Source organism: Pteropus vampyrus, unplaced genomic scaffold, assembly GCF_000151845.1.
Source record: "Pteropus vampyrus isolate Shadow unplaced genomic scaffold, Pvam_2.0 Scaffold206, whole genome shotgun sequence".
Lineage (NCBI taxonomy): Eukaryota > Metazoa > Chordata > Mammalia > Chiroptera > Pteropodidae > Pteropus > Pteropus vampyrus.
This window is the reverse complement of record NW_011888987.1, coordinates 2310965-2324079: the sequence shown is the minus strand read 5'-3', so window position 1 is coordinate 2324079 and position 13115 is coordinate 2310965. Positions and strand designations below refer to the sequence as shown.

The 13115-nt window shown below is 30.6% G+C and overlaps 1 protein-coding gene across 18 annotated transcripts in view; it reads left to right on the top strand.

Annotated features, from left to right (window-relative positions):
* The window catches only part of FOXP2 (forkhead box P2), a 245159-nt gene that overhangs the window by 92535 nt on the left and 139509 nt on the right, over positions 1-13115 (top strand). For 17 of the 18 annotated variants that reach the window (XM_011372417.1, XM_011372419.1, XM_011372407.1 and 14 more), the window contains one exon: positions 4847-4936. In XM_011372417.1, the coding sequence (XP_011370719.1) occupies positions 4847-4936 (90 nt within the window). Of the gene's footprint in view, positions 1-4846; positions 4937-8541; positions 8600-13115 lie in introns of all 18 variants that reach the window. The other variant, XM_011372423.1, reaches the window with a different exon arrangement.

Here is a 13115-nt window from a genome sequence, read left to right as displayed (position 1 = left end):
AGCTACAGATGCATAATTTCACTCTGATAGATTGCTCTTAGAAAATAGGTTATGGCAATTAGATGATTAATTTTTCTCTATTAAATAGTGTTATGAGACTTTAGATTACATTTATCAGTATATTCTCCTTAGTAGGAACATAATGTGAGGAAAGGCCAAACAGAATGGGAATTTATATCCTTTGTGGAAGGATCTGAATATACTTTTTAACAGTCACACTTGTGAAAATAATTAGAAAATGGAATTCAGTTCAAAACATTTTCAGTATTCAAAGTAGCGTGTTAAAGGCGTCATATGTTAAAGGTTAAAATATGTAAGTATGAAGAACAAAATTCTGGATGTCCTGCTGGCATTTTTTTTTTTTTTTTTTTTTTTTTTTTTTTTTTTAGTTATCTGCAAAGTGTACACCCCTTGTCAGTATAACTAGGGAGAGCCTGTGTAAACATTCTTGTTTCGCCTGTTCCACATAATCGTTTCTTGTATCATATTTCTTCTGACCTCGCTATCTGAAACCAATTACAGGAGATCCATTTGGGCTGCATCTATTTTCATAAGAAGCCTAGGCAGCAGTGTTTTTCTCAGAGATGAATATCAACATCAAATATGCTTCTGAGTGCTTTGTTATTTATGTTTCTGAGAGGTTTTGTAGCCTTCAGCTCTCAAGAATGTGTCATGCTGTGCTGTTTATACATTGAAGATATTAATGGGTGTAGATGTCATTTTTCATTTTAATGTCTCAAATGCAACAGGCTGATAGGTTAAGTATTCCTGTTTTTATGGGAAGAGATATGAGTGATGTCTGTTTTTTCCCAAAATATACATATATTTACTTTTTAAAAAAAGAATTTATTTATAAACCTTAGGGTACTCAACATTTTTAATTTCACTGGGTACTTCTAAGCTATTCTTAAACAATTTTACTTCTGGTGAAAGTTTTTGGTGTTCTTTAAAAAGAAATAAAGTTTATATCTGATAAGTTAAAAGAGTTTTCACTCTTAATTCTCATTAGTAATTCTAATAAGTAACTCTTTTTCTATGAGGATCATAAATAGCCTGAAGTTATTACTACTGTAGAAAGGTGATATGCTTGAATTTTGCTTTTCTTACAAAATTTTGGTTTATTTGAAATTATACAGTCACTATTAGGAGTGTTTTTAACAAATATTTTAGAGCAAAATGCACTGAATTCTGGAAAATGTGTGCATTTCTACACCTTTGCAGCCTAACAAAAAGTATATGTTTAATCTACTATTCAGATTTTATTTATCTTTTCAAAATATTTAATCTGATTTCAGTTTTTAAAATATCCTATTTTAATTTTCTTTAGATTTACTAAAATTAGATAACTTCATTAACTAAAGTGCATCTTTAATTCAAAACAAATGTGTTTTCGGAAACTAGATAGGTTTGGCTGCCTTAGAAACCTCTTTCTTGTTCATTTTAATCAGACTCAGATATTACTAAATTTTGTAAACATCTTTTACCATTTTTGTAAGTTAATTTTTTTTGCAGAGATGATCATATAAATACTTAAATGACTCATAGAACTTTATGAAAGGTCCTGGCATTTAACTTTTTTATTTACTAATTTAGGTGGACAAGTGATTTTCAAATTAATATTTTATTTTAATTTGACACCCAACACCTTACATCGATGCAAGTAATTTAGCTGATAATCTTTCATCTTTTGAGTAGCTACAATAATAAATTGCAAAGATGAACTAAATGTCTCTGAACAATTTTTTATTGAAATTCTGTCCTAAAATGTTATCTAGAATAATGGAAATAAAAATGTCATGTGATGACTGCAGTTAGAACGCAAACTGCCAAAAATTTCTGCTTAGGAGTTTTTAATAATTTCTGATCTCTTGGGATTGTTTTCTTGTTCTTCCACCTCTCATGTTTACTGTAGCAATCTCTGAAAAGAATGTAGGCAAGGAGTTCTTTTTCATAAGCATTTGTATTTAAAGATGATCCTTGACTATTTAAAAAAAACTAAATGCATATGAAAATCACAGTACTTTAGAGATAGAAGCATGTTTTTGTCAACTATCTTGTGGTATTATTATTATTGGTCCTTTAAAAACAGTATACATGTATGCTTTTGTCTAGTGACATTTTCATTTTCATGAACTGCAGATCTAATTATCAAGTTTTCTAGTGTCTTTCTGTAGCCATTGGGTGTTACATATTCCATTAAGTTGCTTATTTGGTTTGAGTTGAACAAAGGTAATACAGGGTGGTGAAATGGATAGGGTCCTAGGCTTGAGAGATAAGAGCCTGTGCCTTTGACTGGACCGTGCTACTGCTTTGTGACTTTAATCAAGTTATCGTAGCATTGGTTCTTTAATTACTTATCTACAAAATAGGAAAACTAGGCTAAACAATGTCTAAGGTGTTTTTTCCAGCTTTGGAATTCTTCAATTTATTAGTAATAACTGGTCAAATGATCGGAGTGTTACAAGAGTATAGAGCTCTATCAAGTATTGGTAAACTATGTGATATCAAGTCAGGGATGGTGGGAACACTTAGCCATAAAAAATGATATATATTCTGTAATAGTTGTTCTATCCAAACACTTACAATTTCAAAACATAAAAGACTATATTGTAGTTTTTTCCATAAGTTCTGTTAAATGAATATGCCCCCATTTAGGCAAAAAATAATTCATTATGGTACCATGTGTTCTCTTTTACTAGAGTTTTACTTATTACCATCTAACAGGTCCTTTGATGGATCAGAGACAGGGTGGCACACTGGAATATCTGTCGTGGAAACCAGAAGACCTTGAAAAAAACCACGTGGTTACTCATTTGCTAAAATGAGGGTGTCCTATTGGTTGATTTTATGACTTCAGGATTCTGAACTATATTTAGAATCCTTTAAGAATAGCAAATGACTATAGAATTAAATATAAACTAAATAAAGCTGATATATACAAAATAAACTAATGAACTCGAAGGTGAAAAACAATTGCATGAAAAATATTAGACAAACTGTGGATTTTGGCACCAAAGGGTAAAATAATTGACTAATTTTTTTTTGAGAGTTTCACATAGACACAACCTAGTCACACTATAGCAAATTCCATTTGAAAAATATCATTTGTAGTTATTTTGTGTTGTTATTTTAAAAAGAAAGCTATATCATTTAGACTATAATGTGAAATTTTCAAACAGTTTTGTGATAATAAAGTATTTATGGGATTAATATTTTATTTGGTCTTTTATTGGACCTGAACTTTATAATAAACTTGCCTGAGTTCACTGGAATATGCCATCCTTAGAAACGTTTAGTTTAACTTGTAATTACTTGAAAAATTTAAAAAACAAGAGGAAGATTGTTGTGAGTGTATTTCCAAGTGTAAAAAGCATGCTTTACAAACTGTGCCAGATCCTGCTATGGGAAGACAAATCAGTGTTAGGAGATGGTGCTAGTGCATTCAGTTTGTTTGCTTTGGTTTCTATGCCTGCCTGCCTTCTCAGGAAACTTGCTTGGAGCCAGACTGTAGCAGCCCTCTATCTGTCTTTTCATAATTGATCAGGGGATGACTGCCTTCCCTGAGGGTTAAGACATGGCAACTTTTTCTGTTTGCTCAGCATCTCAATGCAGTAGTTCAAACATTGTTCACACCAGCTGGCAGTGTAATGCCATATGCACATCTTGTCAAAGCAACTGTTGTCATGGATACTAGAAACTCTCTTAAAAACCAGATCATTGATTCTAATCAAAATTGTACTTTTTTTTCAGCTCGGAATCTTAATTATTATAGAAGGCTATTGATCTAAGGTAGTTTCCCATCAAGAAAAATGTACCATGTATTCTAAAATAGTGAATAACAACATAAGACAATGATTTATTTTAGTTTTGTTTGTTGAAAAATTTCCTCATTAGTGTTCATTGAACTTGGTTGTTGAGAGAAGAAGTAAGTTTATAAAGTAGAAGCTCTTAAAAAGTTTTTTAAAATTAGTTTATATTGCTACCTTTAAAACGTCTCAATATGTGTGGTTGTTTTTTTTTTATTATGGCACTAATTTTTATATGACTTTATGCAGCACAATTGCCAAACTGCCCCTCTTCCAGTAAATGAAATGCTTACATTAATTTCTTATGTTAAGTTTTATTTTCCTGAGTGGAAAAGAAAACATGAAAATAAATGAAAACATCTTCTATTTTGATTGGTATTCTGTCACACATAGAAACAAACCTGATTGGTTGAGTGGTAATTTCTTTGTTCTCTGATTTTGCTAAGAATGCAAATGAAAACCACTCAATTTTATTTGGCATTAAAACTGCACTTTATTTTGTGAAAGGAGAGATTTCCTCCTGAATTGTAAGTACAAAAAAGTGTTTTAAATCTTTAGTGAAAATCCTTATTAATTCACTTTCAAGATAATCTGATGTTGATTTGTCAAATTTAATTACAGCTTCCGGTAACACTTGAAGTCTACTGCTTTTGCTTCAAAATTGTAATATGAAAATGCAAATTGAATGATAATTTAAAGGGGAGTGGGCAGTTTAGTTGAACACTCAAAGACAAGTTCCTTGTGGAAATGAGGTTATTGATGCAGTTTATGATTTTTTCCTCTTTAAGCACTTTAAACAAATTAACTTTATTTCCTACAGGATAACATCCATCTCCATGATTTTAAGCAAAGTTGAATATGAATGTTATGTAATTTTTTTTTCACATTAGAAGAAAAAGAAGATTTAATGAGTCTCTCTAGAATGGAGGGTGGGGCTGGGGTTCTTATATATTGAAGCCTATTACTATTAACCAAGGAATAATGATAATCGATTTACCTTTCTACAAAATATTTAGATATAGCTTCCTTTTTACTTCTAGGCTCTTCAAGCAGCAAGACAACTTCTCTTACAGCAGCAAACAAGTGGATTGAAATCTCCCAAGAGCAGTGATAAACAGAGACCACTTCAGGTTAGTAAAGTACTCCTGCCCTTGGGGTCTTATTTTCAAAGATGTTCATAAGGGTAACAGAAATGCAAACCCAGTTGTATACATACAGAAAATTATTATACTTGAATATATAGGTAATTTTAATTCTAAAAGAGAACTCTATCTTCTTAAAAGAAAATAATTTTCTATTAGCATAGATTTCAAAAGTTTACAGGGTCACTTATTGAAAAAATTATGTGGGAACTACATTTGGTATACATAGACATAAAAAGTTTTATATAAAACTTCCTTCTGGGATTTTTAATGGAATTTTATTCACAAATAAGTTAAAATGTGAAATGTCTTCCTTAAAAGGGAAGTCATAGTAAAATGGTATAGAAGGAAGCAAAGCAGTCTTAGACAACCTTTCTTCAGTTGTATCCAAGTGACAAATGCAGGAAACCTCCAAGGTTGCCAGAAAAAAATGAGTTTGCCAAGGAGTTATTGCTGTGGTTAGAGTTGTAAAAGCACATTCTGAAGTTTGTTATCCTTACTCACTTGATGTTTGTCCTGTGAAACTGAAAGTGTTTATGTCTTTTTAAGTAGTTTTTTCTTATATAATATAACCATTGTTTTATATAATCTTAACAGAAATATAAAAGATATTGTATCCAGAGAAGAAACATTTTTAGGGCATATTTTTAAAATATTTGGGAAGTATTTGAAGTTGTACAAAACGTCTTTCAAAATATTTATCAGTTCTGTTGAAGGATAAGCGAAGCTTTTTTTAAAAGAATGATGTGTTGTATATATGTCTAATAAAGAAAGATTAGTTTTAAAAAAGTAAACATCTTTCTTATTGCTTTAATTTAACAAAACTATCTTGAAATGTTTTTTATGGCCTAGCTGTCTTCATTTTCAGATGTACTCCCAGGTGTTAGTAACTAAGTCTTAGATGATGGCCTTCTGAAGCTTAGTTTGTATGGCAGAGTTATAGGCTTCTGATCTACACAATCCAGAAACTACTTATTACCTAAAAACTGGATTAAATTTATGGTCCCTAGACATATTTGAGATGAGAATATATTTTCTTGGGGGAAAAAAACATTTTGGGAGAGTGTGTGGGATAAAGGGGGACTTGGGAATAAGGAATATATTTCAATAGAGTAAAGTATAGGTATCTGTCATGATTGCAAGTGGGTTATATTGAATTAGCCTGAGTTTAAGATTAAATTTTTTTTCTTTTAAATTTCACTTTTTTCGTTGTTTTAACTAATCAGTAATTCTGTAGTGAGACATTTTTCTCACCATCACGTCTTTCTCCGAGTAATAACAGAGATTAAAGTATTTCCATAGAGTTATCTGATTCCATGAGAGCCTCTCCATACATTTACATGACAGAGAAAAATTTACATAGAAGTCACAGAAGATAGCAAATGAAATGTTTATCCTCACTATGGCTTCAGACTGGGAATTTTGCTTTCTTATTGATGTAGCAAAGAGGGTTAGATGCTGGAAGCATAAGCCAAAGGTAGGAAACGGTTTATTTACTTATTTTTTAAACATCTGAGAAACACTCTATATTGTCTTATTTTATTGTGTCTCTTGTCAAGATAGACAAAGTAGTTGTTTCTTCCTCTCCAAAGCTAAGTCCAGTAAAAGTTTCTATATTGATGGTTACCAGGGTATCTCTGGAAAGAATGACTGGGCTTTAGTTTTTCTACTTTTTCTTTTTGTTGTATTGGAGGGCAAAATCTGATACTTTGAACCAAAATATGTTTAACCAAAATATGCATTTTTTTTTTTTTTTGGAAAACACATGCACGCTCATACACAATAATGTGGGAATAGTAATTATTCTAAAATAAGAAATCATTAATCATGTGCCAAATATTGTATAAATAAAATTTTGAGCTTAAGTCCTCAGTTTCATTATTTTATTATAAAAGAGTGTTTAAAAGTTTATAAATACCTTTTAACAATTTCAGATGCTAACCGTTACTACAGAGAGTTTCATTGTGTCACTTATCTTTAGTGTTTTTTATTCATATTAACATGAATACATCTCTGTTGTATAGATTATAAAACTCTAGCATTTTATTATTATTTTGTAATTTTAATGGGATCTTATGCCAAAATGTCATAGGAATGAAAAGTTGGTTTCTATGAATGAGAATTTAAAAATAATGAATGAAGACTTATTTGTTCACCAAAATATACATTGCAGTTAATAGAATGTGATTATACTTTTTAAGTATTTCATAGTACTTGGTAAGCTTAGCAACAGGAAACATGCTGGGGTTGTATTAAAAATCTAATAAAAACCTAGTAGCATTTTATACTAGCTTACATATTGTGTCAAAGGAGGATATTAGTTAATGCTTATTTTTGCATCTGCAAATACAATTTAAATGGGGTTACACTATTTGCCACTTACATTAAAGAAAAGGGTACAATATTTTTGTTAAAAATTTTAACTATTTAATATTAAATTAACACTTTAAAACTTTTATGATTCTCTCACAGTCCTTTTTACTTAACTAAGAGTTTAACCTACTTTAATAATTGAGTTAGTGTAGGTTATCTTTTAGAATTAAAAAAAAGATAATTGAAAATATTTCAAAATCTGCACTTGCAAGCAAGGTATTTGGTGTTAATAATAGATCATGGTACTTTATCAGACATAACATATTGTTAGAGGACCAAAAGAGATATTATGTGTTTTTCATTGTAAAATGTAGTTTTAAAGGTGAACTATTTTATAAATTTGAAATAATTACAGATTTTAGAAAAATGTTTTGATGGCTCAAGTCACAAGAACAATATTTGGTTGCTTATTGTACTCAACTGAGTTTCTTTTAAATGTTAAAAAGTAGAGGCCAGATTTGAAGTGTGACACAGTAGAAAGTCTATTTCTAGCAGACTAGTATTTATCTATTACTCTTTCATTTACATTTTTTTCGGATTTTTGTGCTACAGGTAACATAGATATTAGCCTATCTAATGCAAAATGGAAAGAAGAAAATCACACCTGAAGAGCTTGGATACCGATTGTAGTAGTGATTTCACTTTCATGTATAAATATCTGAATACATGTATTTGAAACATGTTTAGATATTCTGTTCATTACATGAAACACCAATTAAATAGGTGTTTAATAGAGCCAGTCAATAGGTATATTGATTAATGACATATTGATAAATCATATGTAAAGATTATGATGCAAATGGGAGCTGATATTAAACTAAGCATTACCAGATAGATGTTTCTGTTTTACATGCTTACTGTGGATCTCTAAAAAACATACCCAAATGATAACAGCTGAAGATGACCTCTCATTTTCATTTGTTTTATTTATCCATTTCTACTCCTAGCACTTTCTAGTGGTTCATGATGAGGAAAATTAGCCAAAGAGAATACATAACGCTTTCAATTTAATGAAACTGATTTCCAGATTAAAAGAGTAAATTCACACACACGTACATACACTACACACAGTTGAATATGCACATGTGCACACTTCCATAATCTGTAATTTAAAAACTATTTTTATAAAATACATTATCAATTTTCTATCCTATAACAAAGCTACTTAATTTAGTTTAGGCATGAAATTGGTCGCATTATTGTTCTTGTTACATTTACAGCCATGAGACAGACTTGTGGTTCTTCAACAGCTGTGCAGAGCAGAGACGTAAATTTAAGGTAAATGCCATTGCTTTGCTATCTTAGATGAATATTAGTTTATAACATTGTAATCACTTCCTTCATTGTAGGTTAATATCTGATATAAGGTTATCTTTTCCAATAGGTAATTGAAATTATTTTTTTTATAATTCCATGTCAGATAGTTCAAGAATGGAATAGTAAAAAGTAAAAGTAAATTAAACTCAGAGGTCTTATTCTGACTCTGCCACAGGCTAGTTATGTAAGTTTGAGAAAGTCACTCAACATCTATAAATAAAGACATTGAGCTAACTGTTGGACAAAATACAGTATTCTGAGGTTAAAGATTTATTTCATTTTTTTAGGTGAGTGATAGGCATCTTAATTTTTCAGAAAAAGCTGACTTTGTTGGATATTAACTTATGAGTTAAGGATTATGTTTGTTTATTTGTTTGTTTTCACTTAAAAAGCACTTTAATAGCATACATAGGCAAAAATAATGCTTTAGAATCAAAGTATTAAATCTCATATATATGGAAACCATGTGCCAGTATCATTTTGTATAACATCTAAGGAAGCTTTGTTTTGGTTAATGCCTTGAAATCATTTTATAAATTGTTTTTAGGAAAAATCTAAGCTACACAAAGAATTATTTTACCCATGTATTTACTTTAATAATTTACATAAAAATATGTTGTGATATAAAACAGTTTAACAAATGTCTACCTTCCTCTACTTCTTCACTCCAAAATGTTAAAATTAGCATGAGCAGACGAGAAATTCTTAAATAAGCAAATCAGCATTTCTAAAATTTTACATTCTAGGGGAATAAAAACAGAATAAAGAATAAAATGTTAAATAATGAAATATTTATTTAGGGGAAATACTACCTCTGTGGCATATAAAATTGGACATTAATAAATATGTTTAGGGAATTATAAAATCCATTTTTGCAGTGGTAAAGAATGAATTTGAATAGTACCATTTCAACATTAATTTCTGATTTCTAGAATAGGAGAATTTGAAGCTAAAACACATTTTGTTTCAAATACTGAAAGCAAAATAATCAATAAATTTTTGATATGGGTTTGAGTAGAGAAACCTATGTAGCAAAACTGATGTAGAAAACAGACAGAATTTTTAAAAGGTGTTTTTTGCCATTTATATTTTCTGTATATCAAAAAAATAAGTAGTAAGTCTAATACAGGTTTTATATCATAAACTTAAAGAGAGGTTAATTCAAAAACTATTAACAAGGAGAAATCATGCCTTGTGTAGTCCTGGTTTTCCCATTATAGTAAAGAACATTTCTGTCTTTATTTTTTTAAATTAATTAATTTATTATTTATGCTGACATTTATTAGCAAAATCCAATAAGTTTCAGCTGTATACTTTAACAGTGAGCCATATATATATTTACACTGTGTGTTCACCTCTCATAGTTAGATTTCTTTCTGTCACCACATATTTGATCCCCTTTACCCTGTCTACCTCCCTGCTCCCCCTTTCCCCCTACTTTCTGGTAACCCTAGTCTATTGTCAGAATATTACTCAGCCATAAGAAGAGATGAATTACTGCCATTTGCGACAATGTGGATGGACCTCGAGATAGTCATGCTAAGTGAAAAAAGCCAGACAGAAAGAGTTGAAAATCACATGATATCACTTATATGTGGGATATAAATCTAAAAGCAACAAATGAGCAGGACAAACAAACAGTGACTCATGGACATAGACAATAGTAAAGAACATTTCTTAAAAGGCAGCATGAAATAGGCAGTTTTACAAAAATGTTATAAAATAAAATCTTTTTAAAAATATTATGATGTTGCCACCCTTGGCCAGCTGACACCTAGTGGAGGAGGATCTAGGACATCCAGTTCATCATTGCTAAGTGTACTTGTGTGGAAAACTTGCATATGATCTACTCATGACATGTAGGAGAAAGAACATATGTTTTAGATCTGAAGGCTGCCTTTGCTCTTTATTAGTAGGAGTTTGGGTAGTGTAACTTCATCTCTGGGAGCCTGTTTTCTCATCTTTACAATGGGAATAAGGATACCTTGCAAGATTGTTGTGAAGACTGAAAAGCATACTATATAAAGTAACTACCATAAATCCTTGCACTTATAATGAGTTAATAAATAATTTCTATTATGATTAACTTGTGGAAATTGATATTTAGTCCAAGGTTATGATAAATATTCTATAATATGGTACTTTTATTTGGCCATAATTTTCACTTTTTGCTATTCACTATGATATGAAGTGTACCTAATTTATAACAAGGCAACAGTGAGTGTTTTAGGTACTACTTGAGTATCTCCCCCATCTACAGGCCCTCACAGCATGCATACTTCACACTCACCACAGATAAACTTATATTTTAATGTTTGTTTTTCCTACTGGACTGTGAGCTCTATGAAGGCAGGGACCATAGATATCCTACTCATCTTTAATGCCTAACTCAATTCCTGGTGGATAATAGAGCTCAATAAATACTTGCTGAAACAATGAATGAGAAGGAGATTGTGCTGAGAGGAGAGTGAGAGGAGGTTTGAGGGCAACAAAATCTTTCATTCATTCAGTGTAAATTGAGTATCATTTGTAAATTGAGTATATTTGTAATATCATTTGTAATATTTATGATTTAGTTGATGAGATAGTAAGCCTTGCCCACAAATATCATGCCACAGTGGATGTGCTACAGGAATGGGAAAGGCTGAAAGTGCTATAAGAATTTTTAAAAGAAAATTATTAATTTGGGCCCAAGTGATCAAAGAAGCCTTTATGGAGAGGTGGCATCTTTGTTGGGCTTAAAGAAAGGGAATTTAATAGAGAGTAAAGGACATTTTTAATGGAGAATCTTTCAAAAAGTGTCATCAAAGATGCAGAGGTGGAAAGTTGTGTGGTCTAGTTAGGCCACATTAAGTACTTTGTTTTGACCATCATAGAGATGTCATACTAAAGGAATGAGTAGGTTAGAGGGGTAGAAATACAAACTGTATAGAGCTTGTAGCGAATGCCAACTAATTAGTTTGTACTTTATGGTTTAGGTAGCCGGGGCTATTAAAGTGTCCAGATAAGGAAGCGATATGATCAAAGCAGAGTTTTATGAAGATCTACTTAACAATGGTGCATTTAGAGGACGTTTTGGTGGGAGTTGTGAGAAATCTGGAACAAAGATAATCTTTTAAAAATTATTTATTTAGGCATATGACAAATTGAGCTTTATATATGTCAAGTTGGAGGTGATGGCAAGAAACATAAGTTGAAATAGCAAACTTTAAGAAAAATCAGAAAAAGCTTGACAGAGAAGTCAGAGCTAAAGACAAATATTTGTGAAATAATCCAGAGTGTAGGTGAATTCATGGGAGAGGACATTTCTGAGAAAAAGATAATTTACAAAGAGGAGCTCAGTAACATCCACATTTTTTAGGGCAAAAAGAAAAAGAAGTAGGAGAAAGAAAAGAGGGGAAAAGAAGAATCAAATTGGCATTTACTTTATTGGGGAAGGTCAAGAAAAGGGAGAATATTTAAAATATGGAAATTCTCAATTCTCAAGCAATGTCCATGAGGATGAGCATTTTCATGCATATAATGTTGAATTACAACATTGATGATTTTTAATCCCCCTCTTTATCATTTGCCAGTAACTCTTAAGATCTGAAATACTAAAGTGATCAATAATAAATGGAAAAAAAATATTACTTTAACATGAATGTTAGATAGAAAAAGGAGAATTAATAAGTGTACTTTTGCTTCTCAGATTGCTGTATCTCCAATTGGATAAGTAAATTTATATTGCATATATAATGCTGAGTTCCCATAAATTAAATCTGAAAAAAGACTGATTTCTAGGAGGTCAAATTTTCTCTTTTCTTAGTTATCCAAGCACTCACTTCTTTCTGTAATCCATTAGGATTTTAAGTATATATTCCTTTGACTTCTCTACCTTAACTAAAATGAGAAGAAGAAAGAAAGAACATTAATATTGTTAAGGGAGCTCTCTATAGGATTTAAGACTTAGGCTGTGAATTTTATCTTAAGATGTTTGGAGGTGTTGTACAAGTTAAATTGAATAACAAAGTGAAGAACAATGTCAGTATATAATTAAAGACAAAAAGTAAAATTATTTTGAAATTTACTTACATTTACGATTCATTGTGTTATCATCCTGCATTCTACATTTTTATTTGATTTTCTTAAAATTTCTCTGCTACTTTCACCTTTTCTACTATTTTTGTTCTTCCTTTATTTTTCTATTTTTTTTCTATTATCACATAATCTTGTGCATTTTTCCTAATAGCTGTCCTTTCATTTCCATATTGAGAAAAGAGTAACTTTAAAGTTCTGTAATTATTTAATTCTATCTTGAACCTAAAAGATATTCTAGCATATCATTTAACTAAAATAGTAAAATTGTGCTACTTCTTAAAATCTAGTATCTGATATTTAGTTCTTATCTTGTCCCAAGAATAGTGTCTTTCATGCTATTTTAAGCTGTAGTTTAAGTATGAAAGCAAATCTACTCTTGTATATCTCAGTGCTAAGA